This window comes from Triturus cristatus, chromosome 6 (genome assembly GCF_964204655.1).
Source record: "Triturus cristatus chromosome 6, aTriCri1.1, whole genome shotgun sequence".
Lineage (NCBI taxonomy): Eukaryota > Metazoa > Chordata > Amphibia > Caudata > Salamandridae > Triturus > Triturus cristatus.
Genome location: NC_140589.1, coordinates 331660869 through 331681981, shown reverse-complemented (window position 1 = coordinate 331681981; position 21113 = coordinate 331660869). Strand labels below are relative to the sequence as shown.

The 21113-nt window shown below is 42.0% G+C and overlaps 1 protein-coding gene across 1 annotated transcript in view; it reads right to left on the bottom strand.

Annotated features, from left to right (window-relative positions):
• Positions 1-21113, bottom strand: part of NOL10 (nucleolar protein 10) — a 727799-nt gene that overhangs the window by 461252 nt on the left and 245434 nt on the right. The window contains exon 11 of the mRNA XM_085610703.1: positions 2161-2310. Coding sequence (XP_085466829.1) covers positions 2161-2310 — 150 coding nt within the window. The remainder of the gene's footprint in view (positions 1-2160; positions 2311-21113) is intronic.

Genomic DNA, 21113 nt, shown 5'->3' with positions numbered 1-21113 from the left:
CATTGGAGTCAACTCATCCTCTTTTTATGCTTCCAACATGGTGCCCGTCAGCTTCCGAGTGTCGCACGGTAAGCCACTTGGATTTAGTTTTTCACGGAGTAGCTTGTCAGCATTGATTGGACTGCGCATACATGCACTCCACCCCGACGGCTCTGCCTCCCTCCAAGGAAGCAGAGCCCCGGGGTAGGTCTTGCGGTGGACACCGTTCCGCTTCCATGTAAGTATTTTCTATCCATGAGACTGGAACACTATAAAGTTATACGGTAATACAAGCCTAATCTAATCTTAAAGCTCTCTCCCCGCAGGACGCTAACTAGCCTTCTCTATGCTTTTACTTGCGGGGGTTGAATCATTACCCTAATTGGGCGAATCCCTGTTATTCTTTACTTATACTTCAACAGTGAAGGTGTACCTCAATGTTGTGACTTCACAAAGGTCACATTTTGTGTGTTTTTGGTGGTGTTATTTATATTCAGGTTGTTTTGTATACACGTTACCTTGGGGCATGCTGTTGACAGTTGCTTTGCATGCTGCATTCAAACTTTTATTTGTGATTGACAAATTTGCATTTTCATATTTGTCTTTGTGTTTCAGGATGGGTTTTATCGAACTTAAGGTACAAGATTTACCACAAATTGGTGGAGTTACCGGCTTATCTCACACTGAGAATTCACACCCACAGACACTGTGTAGATTAGGGTAGTGTTTAGGTCCTGAAGATTTGCCTGGTGGTAGCAATTATAATTTTTAACGAATATACCTCTTTTTTACGCATTATTTTTCCACGCAGGGAATTACAACCGCGTCATTACAACGCATACCATTACCCCGCAAGTCGTAACAACTACTTGCGGAGGGGGAGCGATGGATGATGGAATAGTATAATTTACTATTCCAACTACAGTCTGTGCAGACAGTAGGGAAGGTGTTGAATTTTAAATCCAACACCTTCGGCCCCCTCCGCAAGTCATTGTTCTGACTTGCGGAGTAATGATATGCGTTGTAACGACTGCGTTGTAATTCCCTGTGGGGAAAACTTTTCGTGGTAAATGTGGTTTACCTTTTTAACTAGGCTAGTGAACTCATTCATTCAATGTCTTGTTTTTGAGCATCACTTCACCGATTTTAATACACTTTTGTCTTACACTTATTTAACCAATCTACACCACATTATCAGCCCACTCACCCTCTCTTCATCAAACGGCTGTTCTAAAAAGATCTCTGGCAAAGTGCACCCTTGTGGGTGCCCGTTGAGCACTGAAGCGCCAGCCCAATGAGTAGCTACCCAATGACGAAGCATGACACCAATTCAGGTGTGTGAAGACCCTTGTTCCTATTGGAGCATATTCCTCCCTTAAATCTCATCCATCCTGCACAGTACTTCTTTATCTTTAGTTTTCACAAGGAACTGCATACCTTTGTTCATACTCTAGATGTGATAAGGAGCTCAGATGCTGGACCTATAACCCTCCTGGTTCCCTCTCTTTTGAAATTGACAATTTAGTCCGACTGAAAATTGCAACATTATAATACTTTTTTGAAAAGTGTTGCCTTTATGTTTTAACTTATTGACATGACAAACATTCTTAATTGGTATATTATGCATATGTGCACAAGCTGGCTAACAGATTTCTTTTCCACATAAAAAAACTCATTGTAAAGTAGTTTCTTATGCATTTTTCCACTACCACTGCATACCCCTTGCATTTGAGCTAGGATGCAATGCTGGTCTTTTGTGTACATGTAACATGAAGCAGAAAGCTAAGAAGTCAGTCTGCATCTATAAACGTAAGTGGTCAGCAGACGGCTTACCCTGGTCTGATCTGGATTAACATTTAAAAGTAACAGATCACATGCCTGCTCACATTAGGACATTTTAATCTGACAAAGTAGTCAGAGACCAAGAGTCGATAATAAGTAAATCTTCATGACGTGTAGTTCTACTTCAGAGGACACTGTAAACAAGATGAAAAAAAATTCTACTATAGCATGTCAGCAGCCCATAAGGAGTACAGTCGCATATACAAAACAAAACATTTACATGGGTGATTTAATTTCAGAAAAAAACACATGCCTAAACAGGGTAGTTTTACTTAGCAAATCCTTGTGGAAGTACATCAAGCTCCGGTCCCAGCTAAAAATAGCAAAAGCAATACTTACTGTATTTTTGTTCCACATTTTTATAATTCTTGAATCGGCAGACAAAATCAACTCTAAATTGTCATGGAACTGTATAGATTTAATAGGCAGCCCGTAGTTGTGATCTTTAACAATTAATGGACGACTGGATCGGAGATCATACAACAAAACCTGCAAAAAACAAACAAAGAAACAAAATCAGAAAGGTACATTTAAAGTATGAAAATGGAGCGTACATTACATTAAAGTAATTCGGGAAAGCATGGGTGCGTGGAAGGTAGTCAAATGTACAACTTAAATCTTGCAAATATAAACTGGAATTGAGTATGTTTCAATTTCAATATCACCTCTAGTACGATGAACTCATTGCATGCATGTTCTGGCCACTGTCTAAGCATGTGTTACTTAGTGGAGTGACAGTTCAAGAAGTCACATGAAATTGGGCTGTTTACCTTTACATGGGATTAGCTAACTCCAGATCGAAAGGTTTGACATATTGAGTTCTAGATTAGAGGTGATGCGTAGAAGACTAAGGATATCAGCCCACGACAACTGTTTATCAGACTGTATAGTATCCAGCGTAGAATAGAGTTTATTTTGGAATTAGTCTGGGTGGTGTTACAGCAGAGAAGTGATGGGGAGGGGAGTTATCTAAAATATTGTATGTGACGGAGGGGTTCTTTGCTTTAGAGCAATGGTTAGTAGTCTTAGAGGTATCCCTACCTAAGGTGATGGGATTATGGTCAGACACCATAATGTGATGAGGAGTGAGAGGACGCGAAGAGGAGAGGTCGTAGAGACACGAGGTTGAGAGAATGTTGAGAGGCTGCAGTTCAGAAGTCTAGACTGAGAACATGGGGAATTTGCTTATTCCCAGGAGTTGCTGAGATTCTATTGGAGTATGAAGAAGATGAATGAAAATAATGTTGCAACATAGAATTTGTATGTTTATTTTAATGAGTGTTCCTACAGTAGATTACCTCAGACTAGCTCAGACCTCAGACCCCGGATTGCTGGGTGTGAATTCCTGCCCTAACTTTCTGCTGGAGACTTGTCTGAGTTTCTGATGCTTTCTCTTCATGAGAGGCTGCCTCATTTAGATTCCTGAATTGTCTGCTGATAACTATGAGCTGAAAATACTTCCTAGCTTACAATGCAAAGCTATATGCTTGTGCGCTGATTCTCTCATCAGTACTCTTTATAGGTATCTGAACTGACACCTTTTTTTTCATTATCCCAAATTATTTAGAATATGGAGTTACCTTTACATGTTTGCTAGATTATTACTATACTGACTGTAAGTCTAACAAATATTTTTTTATATTTTATAATCAAATATCAATTGATGGATTTTGTTAACTTTTTATGCTGAATTCTAGAGTTTAATGCCTAATGAATAAATTATCAAAGACTAAAAGGATTTGGAAAATTAAACACTTTCACTCACACTAATTCTCTTTATTGACTAAAACCAAAAAGACTTTGGGGCACATGCATCAAGGTAGGCTTTTGCGATTCCTTAATTGTGATTATTAAGGAGTGTTTGCTTCTCATTTATCTTCGTCGATTAACAAAGGTCCGTACGACCAGAGGCGGGAGTTATCTAATGATTTTACTTGAAGACTGATAACAGAAAACCCCGCTCCATCACACACAAATGATAATATGTGGAAATCGGGTTTTTGTGAATATTTATCATGTGTGCATCACCAAGTAAAATGTCTGTATTTGTTTTGTTCTTATTAAAATCTCAGTTTCCATCATACTTCAGAATTACAAAAAAATGTCCATCATTTTTGCCTTTCCTAACTGCTGGATTAATAGTTTATTTACAGGTATCTACATGTTGAGTGTTACAAAATTGTCATCAGACTTTGCTGTCACATAATTCACTTTAAAAACTCCTCTCACTTTGCAATCTGAGAAAGAAAAGTAAACATCAATCCCGTAAGCAACAATGTGTCGGAAGACACATAGCATGTTTCACCTTTGTCTTCAAAGCACCAAATGTTAAAGATAAACACAGAATTTAAAGGCATCTTTATTTCTTGCTCGGACTTTCACAACCCATCAAAAATCAGCTGGCGACCCATCAGTAGGTCACAACCTACAGCCTGGGAAGCACTGCCCTTGTAGGTATTGGCTATTTCTCACTACATGGAAAACCAAAGAATCATCACAAACCGCAGATCATCAAGTTATAGCAGCAGGACCATCAGGACTTGCTTATTCACTAACTAATCCACCTATATATTCATTTTGGTGAGTTAAGCACACACTCTAACGATCTAGCAGTAAACTACATGTCACTCATGCATAAACTGTGCATGTTCTGTGAGCAATGAAAGCTTCTGCTAGTCTGCCCTGTACTGCAGGGAATGGAAGATCGCACTTGTTGCCTTCTGTGAAAGTGGGGCGCTTGCTTTGCTATGGTCATGATGAATCTGTTCTGAGAGAAAGTGAAGCTTGCACAGCTGCTCCATGATATGTACATGTCCTGTGATGGGGAAAGCTTATGCTGCTGCTGCCCTAGCTACACCTGTCTTATGAAAAAGGACACTTGCACTGTTTCTGACCAAGGTGTACCTGTTCCATGAGGAAGGGATGTTTCCCCTGCTGTAGCCATATTCTATTAAAAAAATAATCAAAAGGTAAATTTAACGCACTTGCCCTATGAACAGAGGACTGTTTCACAATATTTGATGTCGGATACTGAGACCTACAGTCCTGAGGAAGGCGCCTGACTTCTTAGTGGCAAGATTTGAGTGTTGAACAATGTTGAGTTGAAACAGAAGCAAGCTCTATTGCTTGGCTCTTCCTGTTTTGATATAATGGTAGGGAGACTGCAGTAAAAACATTTTCGGGTCACCCATACACAATTTTAAATATGTGTGCTAGCTTAACAAGGAAGGAAAATAATGGTCGACATAGAGACATAACTTCACCCAAACTAGGGAACCCATAACTAGGAAACTGTAGTGCTCTCAGATTCTTCCCAGTGCTAGATGTGGAATGTACAAGTGAAGCATACCAATTCGGTAGGCAAGGATTCATCATCCTATGAGACTACATGGGTATATGATAATTCCAAATGAGGTTTGGCTGTTTCTGTATGCTTGTTTGCAAACAGTACAAACATTATTTAACTCCTCTCACTCCCTCTTTAGAGTGTTAGCTATCTGTGTTGTGTCTGTCCCGAATGTGTCATGTTTGTGCAATGCTCCTCCTGCTACTGCCACCTGTGCTTTTCTTTTTCTTTGTGTTATGGAAGATTATGCTGAAGCCCATGTTAAACTTTAGTTGTGAAGCTTTGAATAACATTTTCCACTACATACAATAGAAACGATTCACATAGGGAATGTTTGTTTTAATGCATAAGGTCAGCGAACCTTCATTAAATATGTGTGCAAAGTTTACTTTAAAATGGACTTCCCAACTTTGTAAATTGTTTAAACACAGAGGACAAGTGGCCTCATGCCATGTATAACATCTATGGCCAATTGTGGCTTTTTAGCCAACAGTACTTTGCATGCTGGAGGTTTAAGCTCATAAGAACAGTGTTAAAAGCAAAACTGCAAGCCCCACAATGCAAAACGCTGTTTTTTGAAAAGCAATGAATAGGCAATGGGACCATGCGTTATAGTGCCACTTGCCAAACTCTTGAAATGCAAAACAAAATTAAGTTCCTCCCTTTCTTCTTTTCTTTGTGTAAACAGTCATGAGTTACACAGCCTGTTCACCTGTCCGCCCAGACTCTCGAAGCTCCTTCCAAATCTTCTCTGTCTGGTATTTTAATCAATTGCCGATCGGCAGCTAAGCACGCAGCGGATATTGCTGATCTCATCCTTTACAAAAACTTCGACTTAGCGATCCTTACAGAATCATGGCTCAACGACTCTTCATCCCCATGCCTGGACCTCCTAGTCCCTCCTAACTACAACATCGCAAGGCTAGACAGACAATCTAACAAGAAAGGAGAAGGCATTGCCTTCTTGTGATGGTACTTTTCTTGTGATGGTACTTCTAGCGGACACCACCGAATCCTGCGAATACCTTGCCCTCGCTATTCACAGCAACTCCACCCAACTGTGCAACCTGCACATCTTTTACCACCCCCCAGGCATGAACGACTCCTTCACTGACCACTTCATGGAAATCATTACAGTCAAGAATTCCAACAATGCCAAATATATTTTCCTGGGTGACTTTAACTTGCACTGGAACGACCCTAAGGATTCACATGTCAACACCATCAAAGACCTCCTGGCTGATCAAGCCCTGACCCAAGCCTGCTCTGTACCAACTCACTCAAAAGGGGCCACTCTTGACTGAATCATCTCCAAAGAATCAACAGTAAAACTTATCTCTATAGACCCATGCGACTGGTCTGACCACCACGCCATCACCTTCCTTCTTTCTGGCACCCACAAGACAAGGGCACCACAACCGGTGATCCCTAAACGCTGGATCAGAGACACCAACAACCTGGACCGCAGGGAACTTGAGGATCGATGTAAATCTGACCTTCCCCCCTCGCATATCAAGACAGTCAGTGGCCTCAACGATCAATACTCTGCGACTATATCGAACATCCTGGAAGAGTTAGCCCCTCTAAAACTGAAAAGAATCCAAATCAAAGACAGAAACCCCTGGTTCACGGGATCCCTCAATAATGAGAGGAGAAGCCTCCGGCAAGCTGAAAGATCCTGGAAGCAGCACCCCTCTGCCGCACATTTAAAACTCCTGCGCCAGGCCAGAAATGTCTACAACAGGAACATACTCAAGTCTAAAAAAGAATTCTTCAGAACTGAACTAGAGAAGGCCAAGAACAGATCCCACAACCTCTTCTAACTGGTCAAACACCAACTAATAAACTGGCCAAAATCAGAAACCCCCAAGTCTCTTATTTCCTCAGAGGAATTCTCCACTTTCTTCGCCGACAAAATTGCAGCCCTTGGAAATGAACTCAGTTCCATCACATACCCTCAAACACTTCCGGACCCGCCTCCTCCAGCCACGTCGCTCTCACAGGCTCCACCCAAAAAACATGCTCACTGGACTGACTTCAAAGTCTCTGACGAAAACTCAGTTTCTAAACTCCTATCTACCTTAAACTCTAATAACCATTTTAATGACCCGCTCCCTTCCAAATGCCTAGCAGCCGTGGCCAAATCCATTATTCCTAGCTGGACTACAATAATTAACGCCTCTCTCTGGCAGGGAACAATGCCCGACGCTCTAAAAGCCGGCCAAGTCCTCCCCATTCTGAAAAAACTGTTGCTGGTTCCAGCCTCCCCGGATAACTTCAGACCTATCTCCAACATCCCGCTCTTAGCCAAAGTGATGGAGAAATGTGTGTAGCAGCAGCTAAGTCAACGCATCAACAACTTTCACCTGCTCGATGACTTCTAATCTGGATTTAGACCAGGGCACAGCACCGAAACCACTATGCTTCACATCGTTGATGATGCTCTCCAAGCCCTTGACCAAGGCAAAACCTTTCTCCTAATCCTCCTGGACCTATCTTCGGCCTTCGACATGATAAACCATGAAAAACTACTTGAACGCCTCAAACTCAGGATGGGATTGGATGGCACTGTTCCAGAATGGTTTAGATCCTTCCTCCAAAACCGGTCCCAGAGATTCCTTATCAACGGCAACCTATCGGCACCTTCCCCTGTCACGGTTGTCCCTCAAGGATTAACCCGGTCCCCGACCCTCTTCAACCTCTACCTGGAACCGTTTACCAAGGTATTATGCACTGCTAATATCTCCTATCATATGTACGCTGATGACACTCAGATCTACGTCAAAACCTCATCTCTCGAAGAGATTCTCTCCCTAAACGAAGCTTGAAACTCATCATCTAATGGTTCGCATCCAATGAACTCAAACTCAACGCAAAGAAAAGAAAACAGAATTTCTCCTGATCTCCCGCCCAATACCATCCTTGAGATTCAATCATGGATCAAGACTATCACAGCCTTAAACTGCCCACCAACCATCGTGGATTCGGCCAAATCCTTGGGAATCACCCTCAACAGGAACCTGAACATGCAGGACCACATCAATTCATTGGCCAAATCAGCCAGATTCCACCTGAGCTACCTTAGGAAATTGAAACCCTTCCTCGATGCTCCAGGCCTAAAAATGGCAGTCCAAGCACTTGTCATCTACAGACTGGAATATGGCTATTCTATCCTCTCGGGGTTACCCAAGATCTCCCTGGCACCTCTAAGAGCCTGCCTCAATGCGGCCACCAGACTACTCACCGGTACGAGGAAATACAACCATATTTCCCCACACCTGAAAGCTCTCAACTGGTTTCCCCTGGAGGCAAGAATACAGCTCAAAGTAGCTTGCATTACGCACAAAGCTTTATACTCTAAATCCCCTGCATATCTGGCACAGAAACTTGTGGTCTCCGGAGGAATCAGAAACTCCCGATCTGCCAGAGACCTCCTGCTCCAACCTGCGCGCTTTCGGAAAAAGAAAAAAAAACTTACAATCGGGCTTTCTCCGTGGCTGCTCCAAGAATATGGAACTCTCTCCCACCTGACATCAGAAGAATCCCCTTCCTGACTCGCTTCAAAAGGAAGGCCAAAACCTTCCTTATGGGTACATTTCTAGCTTAAACCTGGCCTCCACCATCACCATGGTCCTGATCCATGGCCATCCATTGCCTCCCTTCGGATTATCTAGTTACCCCCATCAGAAACCTGTAGCCTTGTCTTGAACATTTGTAATTGTAATCTGTAATATGTTATCGTGTCATGAGTATTTGGATATGTAACCTGTAAATATATGCCCTTGTCTCCCTCATGTATCCTGCACCGTGACCCCTACTACTCGATCCGTAACTGGTTGATGTTTAATCCTGTTCTGTGTATTGCTTTATTTACCTGTAAAGTGCTCTGACGAAGCAGCCAAATTTGCAGAAGCCACGTGTTCCGTTGCACCAGTTACAAGGTCCATCACTAAGATTGATAATGAAATTTTGGCAGCAATTTGCAGCTACGAAGGATGGAGCGGCTTACCCGCAGGGCTTCTCTTTGAAGTATTATTATCATTTATCTCCTGAACAAGTTCCTTATGCTAAAATTCCATCGGTTGGGGATCGGCTGATTCCCAACAAGGACCACAGGCTTTCTTTGATCATTGCCGCACACAAAGGCATGGCCTCTGCGACAGTCTCTATATTACAGCAACGTTACTGGTGGCTTGGTTTATATAAACAGACCCGTAATTATGTACTTTCTTGTGACATTTGTCAACAAATCAAACCTTCACCGGTCTCACACCCACCACAAACACCGCTGTGTATTTCCAATCAGCCTTTTGGCTGTGTGTATCTTGATCTCTGCGGTCCGTTCTCTTCAGATACTGTGTATAAATACATTTTTGTGGCAGTTGATTTGTGCACTAGCTTCCTTTGGGTTTGGCCACAATGCAGTACTGACGCTTGAAATGTCATTAGAGATTTGTGTGTCTTTGTCGGGATGTTTGCCTGTGGCACCTTCCATTCTGACCAAGGTCCAGCGTTCACCTCTAAGGCATACAAGGATGTGATGAGGTTTTAATTACACTCAATAGGAACATTGTCCTACTCCCATACAGGGGAGTTCTGAAACCCTTAGAGATAAGTTCACCTATTTCAAAGATCATGGCACGTCTAATCCGGAATCCTATTTCTTTAAATTGCAATTACCATCTCTCTCCAAATTTATTTTGACCCACACTAACTTGATCTATTCAAGTTCATTTAGAACTAGATTGGCCGCACAGGGTTATGATCACTGGAAAGATACCATTGAATTAAAGTCAAGTCAACTCAAATTTTATTTTTAAATGGAACAGTGTACCAAACCACTTGCTTTGGCTTGGCAACTGTAAAAAATGTTAATATCCCATCCATTCCGTCACTAGCAGAATATGATAATTGGCGTGCTCAAACGAATTATACAGTTGATGCATTACAGTCTGTGTTTCGAAATGACACTTTCAATGTCTCTGAACTTGCTACGTCTGGGTGGTTGGTTCACGCATTTATACATTGAATACTATTGTTTCTTCTGTTATTGATATTGTGCAGAATGATGTATCTGTGTTATATCATGATCAAAATCAATTACGATCAGTTATGCAGTTTGCATGGACGTTACAAACCCTTAATATGGGGAAAGTACCTTGGGATTATTTGAATGCTTCTGCTTTGTTTTTGCCATTTAATCTGACTAATAAACAGAGATTTATGTCCATGAAAGATGCTACATACACGCTGTTGCACATTGAACAATTAGAATCCTTGCCATTCTCTGTGGCGGAGACGGATTCAGCTGTTTGGTTAATTCATGGGTTTATTTCTCTCCCATTCTCGCTATTTCAATTTAAATCATGTATGCAACATTTTCCAGTTGGCCGCTTTGAACCACTGGGTAGTACATTTCTGCATGAAATACGGTCCCTACCTTTCACTTACAGGTGTCAACGGGAGGATAAGGAAGTTTTCCTAACAGGGAGGACTGCGATTCTACTGTAGGACATTCCCTAGTTTGTAAACACGTTAAGTTGCATGGCGCTTGTAATTTAGCCGCGCCTAATCTTGCTTGTTTTTTTAAAGGGACTCCAGTCCCAGCAATAACTCCAGCTTTTACATTACTTACTAACAGTAGTTATCTTATTTTGAACAACCACAACTGCTGTGATTTACTGGCAGGAATTCCATATTTAGTAACGGTTTCACAACGTGTTACTTGTTGTAGCAATGTGCTTTTCCCGCCCCCACATAGGAAAGTAGATAGTTCTATTTGGCCTTCCATTCCGACTTTGAAAACAGATTTCAACAAATTAAGCAGGCTCAAAGCGCTATTGTTTCAACAAGAGGTGGCTCTCACTTCAGTTCGAGAGACCTTTGAGAACACCAACCTCTCACTTCATTTTGGGGAGCTTATACATCAAATATTTAATGCGTCTGACACTAAAGGCCTTGTAATTTTTTTTTAAACATGTGGGATCCGGCGCTGTGACTTCTTTTCAGATCATATTTGGAGTAATACCGGCTTTTATTCATTCTATATTTTCCAGCGTCTTCAGAGGGTTCCCTTTAATACTGGCTCTATCTGGGGGAATCCTGCTTCTTCTGTTCCTGCTGCGCAATGGCTGCTCATCTTGTGGTAATACACAGACCCGGCCAATTGCAACTGTACCGTGATCGAATGCAACAAGTTTTTGGATGTTTGCCATAAGCTAATCTAAGCGTGAGTTATGGATTGACTTTTCGCTTTGCCTACTTCACCTGCGTGCAACCTGTATACTGGTGTCAACGGTGCCCCTTCTATTGGGCTGTGGATTTATGCCTCTCCAATGTGTCATGTCCATTCCCTTATTTTAACCAGTTAATGGGTCCCTTGGAGGCCCATGACCAGGCTTGTTCTGGGAATGGCCATATGGCGCGTGCTGATGCACTTGGAGTCTTGGCTGAATGGGATATCTGTGCGGCTGCGCAGAACCTCTTCCAACGAAGTTTCATCGAATATCAAGTTGCCCGGTTATGCTCTTGGGAGCATCAGATTACAAGGAGCATGTCTGTTACTTCGACCTACTTGACTGGATGGCATCCCTTTTTTCTACTAACGATAGGGATGACCTTTTGGAGGGAATTGCATTCTTAGATTTACATACTTTGATGGATTCCCCACCTCCTTCATAATGACATTTTCCCGGAGACTACTCCCTTTAAAACATCACAAAAAACTGTATATATTTATTTATTAAATTTGAATTTTTCCAATTAGTTTTTTTTCAAACACTTTTGCACGATGCTTCACTTCTGAACTGTGTTTTGGTCCTTTATCTATATACTATGACCTTACCAAGGGGAGGGTGTTATATGGCCATTAGGGTCATTGTCGACATTGCTAAGTTAGCATGAGCTTTGCTGCCATGATGCTGCTTCTACGCACGTTAGTACATGACTTTATTTAGCAAGACTCTGTTTATGCCTTTCACATGAGAACTGTCTGCTTTTCGCGTTCTCTGCTAAGTTCCTAGAGTTTAGTCTGAACACGATGTGCAAGGTCGATAAACAATGTCCCTTGTTATTCTGTTCTGGTCAGTCCCTAGCACCTAGACAAAACATGCTAAACACAGCTGCACTGCTGGAGACTCGTGCTTTGATGTTACAGGGATGCATGTTGTTCACACACGCACTTGGAGAGAGCCCTTTCCATGGAGAAGAGCTAAGCTGTTGCTATGATGTAAAGCTTACATCTAGGCTTTAAGGTATGGGGTCTGCTGACAAAGCCCAGAGATCTTCTTTTATATAATAAAACTTCTTCCAGCTAAGGGGAGGGTGGTTAGGGCTTATAGTCCTTTTTCCACTATCTATATATAATGACTTCCCCCCCCCCCTTTATATTCTATGGAATTGTAACAATGCTAATTGTTTTGAGTTTATGTATTTCGCTGCTGGTAGTGGCTCGAATACTGCATATATAGAGCACAATAGTTAAAATAAACATTTTTCACTATTACAGTGACTCTACCAATTCTTATTGTGGACAAGTATGAGTGAGTGAGTGAGTGAAAGGGTGAGTGAGTGAAAGGGTAAGTGAGTCGGGAGTGTTGTGTTCTGGGTTGTCTAATCATTTGTAGCTTCGTGATTACGTAGGAGAACGAATGAGACACTATAGCTAGTCGGTTTTGGGATTTTGGGTACTAAGGTGGTAGGTAGGTACAACCCCTATACACCGAGGTCCTGTTTTCCTGCGCATAGCTCTGTGTATGTGCAGAATCCCTGAACAGTACTGGACTTATTATGTCGTAGCATATGCTGGCCCCTTGAACGCTCTGAACCATTGCTTCGCAATTGACTCCTGCTTCCAACTTAATAATTTCCCCATTCATTGGCTTCCGGACCCCGCCTGAATCCCTTCACCTGCACATCCGTTTGACCTCACGGTTCCCGGATTTACTCCGCTGCCGCTCCGACCTCATGGTTCCTGGATTGACTCCGCTGCCATTCCGACCGCACACTGCCTTTAATTTGTATGTAACCAGTCCTGATGATGGCCTAGACTTCAGCAGGCCGAAACGCCGTTGACTTCAACAGCGTAACTTCTGGCGCCCCCTTGTTACGGACATCCTATCCATTGTCTTTTGTAATTTGTACATCATTGACTCCCTGGATGTCTTAAATATGTAATACTTGTTGTACCACTTTGTTCTTCGTTGCGCCCTACACCACCGCTGTATATACCACTTCATGTGCTACTTGCGCCGTCACAATTTTCACGAGCACTTGTGCACAGTATCTTATCGGTTACATGTTCATTAATGTAACGCAGTGCTTTCTTTCCATGTGCTTGTACATATGCTGTTTAATATGTCCAACATGTTTTAATCGATTCTAAATACAAAGAAAACCCTACATGTATACGTCTCCCTGTGTTTCTCCCTACGCCGATTTAATCCTTAGCAATTCAATTTTGCTTACTGTATTTGCTCCTCCAATGATCCAATTATTTGATATAATGTACTGCCCGAGTCTCACTGTGGTTTACGGGCTACCTCCTGTGGTCTGATACTGTTGCTATGATGTAAAGCTTACAGCTAGGCTTTAAGGTATGGGGTCTGCTGACAAAGCCCAGAGATCTTCTTTTATATAATAAAACTTCTTCCAGCTAAGGGGAGGGTGGTTATGGGCTTATAGTCCTTTTCCCACTGTCTATATATAATGACTTCCCCCTTTATATTCTATGGAATTTTAACAATGCTAATTGTTTTGAGTTTATGTATTTCGCTGCTGGTAGTGGCTCGTATACTGCATATATAGAGCACAATAGTTAAAATAAACATTTTTAACTATTACAGTGACTCTGCCAATTCTTATTGTGGACAAGTACGAGTGATTGAGTGAGTGAGTGAAAGGGTAAGTGAGTCGGGAGTGTTGTGTTCTGGGTCGTCTAATCATTTGTAGCTTCGTGATTACGTAGGAGAACGAATGAGACACTATAGCTAGTTGGTTTTGGGATTTTGGGTACTAAGGTGGTAGGTAGGTAGGTACAACCCCTATACACCGAGGTCCTGTTTTCCTGCGCATAGCTCTGTGTATGTGCAGAATCCCTGAACAGTATCGGACTTATTATGTCGTAGCATGTGCAAAATACAATTATATGTATAGAAGGCAATGAAACATTTTAACAGAAGGGACAAATACCAATTTCTGCCCCAACCACGTTACTCAACTTCTACTATATGAAGGCAGGGACCTGCTCTAGCCTAACCTTCAAGGCTCTCTTCCTAATGTAGCCGCTTTTTATATCACTCAAATAGTCAGCCTGCAACATCTAGTGCAGTCAATTATCTAAATCACCCTTCCTATAATACTCTTTTGCCATGCATTTTAAAGATTTGCTTCTTCGGTCTTACAGACACGTTTTGCTGGGCAAACCCAAACGGGATAGTTAAAGGGGCAACTTGTAAATTAACAATCCACTGTGCTCCTGCAGATAGGATTTTATTATCTGCCTCAAGGAGACCTGATCCGACTTTAGAAGACAGGCCCAATAATTAAGGATCCTCTGCTTATATGTAAATAGTATATTAGTCAGGCCCAGCTCTAGCCTGAGAGCACTGTTCACAGAGCCTCTGGGCAAGCTGAGCCATCTTTTCCCGACATTAGTTTCAATAATCTGCAGCCGCTTCATGTTCTTTGCTGGCATAGTATCACAGCCATACAGTAGTACACTTACAATGTTTGCATTATAAGTCTCTCTTAAGACTTCAACGGACTTATGTCCCATAGCTAGATCCGACCTATGTAAAGCACCTGCAAGCGCTTTGGGATGGACTTCCTGAAGGTCTAGGTGAGTTTTAAAAGTTAGATTATATCTGAAAAGGAGGCCTAGAAATCTAAATATTATTTTATAACTTCCACTTGCACACCGCTTAACCACCACTTGTGCATGATGGACTGCACACTTCCTGTAGAACATAACTTTACCTTAGTTTGATGTATGCATTTTTAGATCATTGGCCTAACTGTACATTGAAAAAGAATCTAGTTGCTTCTGTAGGGCCGCTGTGTAAAATCTAATAGCACAGTGTCATCAGCATAAAACATTACTGAAATGGCATCAGCCGAACCTGGTTGAATGCCACCATGGCATCTGCAAAATAGATTGAGAACAGAAGGGGAGCCAAAATGCACCCCTGTCTTAGGCTATAGGGGCAGCTATTTTTCTAGACAGAGCTCCAATGCCCATTAGTTCAACCCTTATCCATGAGCACTAATGTAATTGAATTATCAACTAATAAGGCAGGTGGACAATCCCATTTACACATTTTCCCCCGAGAGTAATGCCCTATTTATAGAGTCAAAAGCTGTTGACAAGTCAATGTATGACACAGAGGGGCTGTTTCCTATTAAAGGCATATTCTTAAGCCAAAAGATTTAAAAGTAGATAACCACCCTTTGTTGAATACCCTTTACGGAAACTCATTTGGACCTTTGGTAAAACTCTGGAACCACTTACCTAATCGTCCAATAAACCCAGCAGATGTTTTGCATACATTTTACTGGGAATGTACAAGAGTAAACATTTGTTAACTCAAGGACAGGTCCTGTTCGCCTTTTTTATACAACAGGACCCTAACACTTCCTTTCTAGGTTTCGCATGGGTCGTGTCTACTTATTATCGCTCCAAACGCAGGAGCCAGGACTTGAGTCAAAAAACTAGGATTAATTTTGATTATATCTGATGAAGGGCCGTCAGGACATTGAGCCCTAGCAGCTTCAATACAACTTACTGACTGAAACAGAAAACTGTCCACCATCCCCTTCTATGGCGGCCCAGCATCCATGCTCCCCACTGCTCTTCTAATTACTTCTTTTAATTTATACAGCTCAGATATGTACCTGGCCCGATTTTCTCCAGGGACTGGCACTGCTACAATTTTCTTTAGACAGCCCAACAGCACTATTCATGGTGTTCCAGAAGCCCTTTAAGCTTCCTGAACGAAGGGAGACAATAGCCTTCATGTTTTTCTTTCCATATTATTTGTCTTAATTCTTTGCTACAGGTTTTCTATTGTGATTTAATTAAGCACTCACTATAAACGCCATCTGTTTTATAGGTCTACCTTATGTTATTATTTAATGTAGACTTTGCCTTCGCCTTATCAAGACTATAGATACTCTTCCTAACCCAGCAACTATTGGAGCCCACCATCACCATGTCCCCTATAGAGGTAATTAAGTTCTCAAAATCCTGTACTATGTACTGTGATGATTGATTGATCTGAGGTTTTAAAAGCTCCATCATACCCTTCATAAATTGAGATTTAAATTTTGCTGATCATACTAATCTGCTCTTGTTTAAACTGTAAATTGTCTGACTATTCTGTCACAACTCTCTTAGATAAGCGTCACTTTACAGAGTAAGTACAAGTGGGTTACTGTCACTGCCTGATAGATCACCTATTACTAGGTCCATAACTATACCAACATTTTCAGAAGCAATAATGACATAATTGATCAGTGTAGACACCCTCCCATTGTCAAAAGTGAGCCATTAATAATTGTAATTTTCAACGCTTTCTAACAGCGTAACTAATTGTCTACCAAACACATCCACCCGCTAGGTGCAGAATCCTCAAAGCATTTTCTTTCTCCAATTGAAACGCATCTTTTAATGTGTTACTGGGAATCTTTGCATTAAAATCCCCCATCAATAGGAGTGGCACGTTAGGGGAGGACAGAAGCGCGTCAACGTCAACGTCATGAAGGACACCAACTAGTGGTATGTCGACGCCCACCTGGGCCACAAAAAAAAAAAAGAGAAAAGAAAGACTATGATTCCGGACCCAACCACTAAATGGCAGAATAATGCACAGCATAGTGAATCCAGAAAAATTCACGCTGCAAAACTGTATGCATTAGAAGTGCCAGCTCTATTAGCTATTTTCCCTGCCTTTTGTTTGCAGGTGGGGGAAGAGTACGTATTGATTAGTATTAGATCTGGAAAACCCTTTTTCCCCTGCTTTTTCAGTAACATGCCAAAAACTGATATTGCCAAAAAATTTGTAAATTCCTTGAATAGAATGCGCCCAGCGGCTTCATATTTCACAGACATTGTGATGGCTAAGCCCCTTGCAGGGCAACCAATTTGCCTCTTGACTGCTTTAGTATTGCAAACTCTACATTCACTCAACACCACCACCAATTCCCAGGTCTCTTGCAGGGCAATAATCATAACAGTTGTATCCTCTATAACAGACAAAAAGAAAGATTGAAGGTTCCTTTTCAGACCAGCAATATTCCAAAACAGAAAAGTAACCCCAACGTCATCAGGATCTACAGAAAAGTAGCATAAGGGGTATAAGTACTGTTGTTGCTGCAAGAGGTACATTAGTTTGGTTTCCTCTCACATGTAGCACCTTCTTGTCCACAGGTATAGAAAGACTCTACAGTAATAAGCAAGTAAGAGGAGTGCAGAGGAGAGAGAGTAATCAGATAATCTTCTCTAAGGACACTTTGTCCAAACTGCATGTCTGCCAAAACAAAATTCTAGGAAGTAGTACTTGAAGAAAATCTTCATAAGAGTCCAACTGCAAACAGAGCAAATTACACATATGGATAGCTGCCTCTTTATAATCACTGAAGCTGCTTTGGTTTGAAAGCAGTGGCAAAGTATGCTTTAGAAGACCGGGTTCCTGGATGGAACACCAATCACAAAAAGAAGTCTGCCCTACGAATACTAGTTTCCTTTTAACCCTGTCTACCAACAAAATACTATTCGCAGGTTCCACAGGACTGTGTTGAAAGTGAATAATCATCTTCATATAGCAGACATTTATGCTGAATGTTCTATGGGTGCTATTTTCTTAAGTGCTTGTAATGAAAAAAGATTGCGTTCATACAAAGTTTGATATGCCCCAGAGAATGTATCGATTTACTGCAACCCTACAATCAGTTGGCTACCAGACTTTTAGGCTAGCAGGTTTTTAAGGATAATATGTCAATTGACTCCGGTCAGCTAGGCACAGTGAACAAAACCTTATTTTTCACATGACGCATCAAGAGGGCCTTGCTATGATTCAGCACGTACAATGGAAAATTTCAAAAATGCATGGCACACACATAAAAACATCAGCCAGCGAGAGGATCTAACTGGGCGTTTATTAATAAATAGAACTTCAGAATCTGGCACAGAAAGTGGTGGCCAGGCTCTGCAACATGGAGGATATGGGGATACACAGGAGGGAAAAGGATGGATTTGTCAAACCAATGTGCTTGCCTCCAATGAATGCAGATGAAATAACTTGAGAGGACTCAATGAAATTCAGTGGCATGGGTCATTCCCAGTGTGAGACATTTATCCTGCCTGCCTCCCAAGACCTGCAGCGTACCTCAAACATTGAGAGGAAGGAATTTTGTTCATAGAAGAGACCATGGTGGCAAGGGCAATAGCTAACAAAGACAGAGAACAAAGTGCAAAGAACAATAGCTACATTTCTCATTTTGAATTTTTAGTAACAAACGTAATGGTTCACACGAAAGAACACCTTAAGATTTGTGACTCTGAAATAACATTGATTGTGCTCCTGGAGAGTCAAATGGAACATGTGGAGGACACAGTTCATGAAGCAAAGATCCACCAGTTTGGGTTATCAGCAACCCTACATGCAATGTCGCTCCTTGCTACATTACAGAGCTTTATGGAGCGAGAGATCTCCTTGTCAATTCTCTACATCAGTGGTTCTCAATCTGTGGTCCAAGGAACCTTGGGGGTCTGGGAGGATTACTCAGGAGTCCGTGATGGTTTTTCATAATTAAATAATATTAAAATTAATATTAATAAACTATATACAGATAAAGAAGCAACATTGAAAACGGGAAAAGGTTTTCTATATTTTATTGTGAATAAAACAAAATATTTTTAAATTGGAGCATTTGTATAGTGTATGCTTGTTTTTGTATTTTTGTGTATTGTTCAGAGGTTAAAATCATAGAAACTGTTTAGGCCAGGGGTCCCTGGCTTCAAATAATTACTAAGTGTGGGTCCTCGGATTGCAGTAATAATTTAGTGGAGGTCCATAGAAGTCAAATGGGTTAAGAACCAGTGCTCTACATCTTAACTGCGAGCAAAGCCTATAGGCAGCCAACTATAAGTGCAAGAGGAGGATGCATAGCCAAAGGCTTCACAAGTTGATGAACTGAGTGAATGAAAAGGATGCTGGTCCTTTGTGCTGCAAACCAACGAAGATAGGTGACTGGATGGCAAGAGGATCATGATTTTCCAAAATATTACTGCTGCAAGTCTATGTGGAAACAGCAATCATTACAGTTTATCACAAATAATTGATAACCATAAGATGGAGGCACCCCTGTGGCTTTCTACAAGACAGGAAGTTTCAGATGAAGAACGACCATGTTTTTTGACAGGTTGAGGCTGCAGATTCTTTTTTACAATGATGCTGGGTAAATTTTAAACTCAACTCTGGCAAGACTGAAGTACTGATCTTCGGGAAAAACACATCCATATGGGACCACAGCTGGTGGCTAGCAGAACTCGGACCTACACCTGCACCAACAGACCATGCACGCATCATCCCCGACAGCGAACAGACCATGAAACGACAAGTCAACGCAGCTACCTTCTCCTTCTTCCACACCCTTTGCACCCTCCACAGAATCTTCAGATGGATCCCAGTCAACACCAGAAAGACCATCACCCAGGCCCTAGCCACCAGCTGCCTCAAATATGGCGACGCACTCTACACCGGCATATACAACCAGCTCCTGAGAAGACTCCAGACCAAACAAAACGCTGTAGCCAGAATCATCCTGGATCTCCCCAAACAGAAACACATCATCTCCCAGAAACCTCCACTGGCTCCCCATCCAGAAGAGATACCATTTCAAGATCCTCATGCACCTCTACAAAGCCCTACATGATCAAGGACCGGGCTACATCAACCACTGACTAAATTTCCATCAACCTGCAAGACACCTGTCATCCTCCTCCTTAGCCCTTGCGCACCCCCGCGTCTGTTGCAGCCGCAGCGGTTGCCGCTCCTTCTACATGGCCACAAAGACCTGGATTGATCTGCCACTCCACCTTAGAACAGCACCCTCCCTGGTGGACTTCAGAAAGAAGCTCAAGACCTGGCTTTTCGACTGAGATCTTGGACCCCTAGCGCTGTGCTTAATTTGAGCACTTTATTGTCAACACCGGCACTTGTGACAGTCTGCCACAAAGTGGCGCTGTCTAGCTAATTTAAAGATGACCACAACAGCAGTTGATTATTAATTCACTAAACATAAAAAAATGACTGTTCCCTGCCGCCCAACCCATTTGTATAGCTTTAGGGGCCTGGAATAGTCCAAATTGTCACACTTGTAGGAGAATGAGGGTTAGTAGGTGTGTTGTTGTCATCATTGGCAGCACTGTCAGGGACAATGGGTAGTGCAAACTGCGGTGGCCTCTTGACCAGAAACCTGGCAATTATTTTATTTACAAATTAAGCACTGCCCAGCCCCCAGATACCCCTAGAGGGGTAACAGGTATGTGCTCTACAAACGCTGATTGATTGATACATTATGGAGTATTGTCTACTCTTTCGGGGTGTGAGGAAGAGCAAAGAACGTCAGAAAAGCAATGGACTGTCCAACATGGAAAGGAGTCACAACCATCAGCAGAAAGGCCGCTCTAGTCCTCAGCACTAGTTTGTCTGAAAAAAAGTTGGTGCAGGTTGGCTGGGCTGCAAGACTCTCAACCTCACTCACATAATGAGCTGAAGTTATTACAATGTCAAAGACAGTCTTAAGAGTCAGGAGAGGCAATGGACAGCTGTGCAGCAGCTCGAAAGGGATGCACATGAGAAAAGTGCAGAACAAATTAAGACCTTGTGGCATCACAAAAGGTTTAGGGGAAAAATAGATGAGTTAGGCCTTTAAGAAATCTCATCAC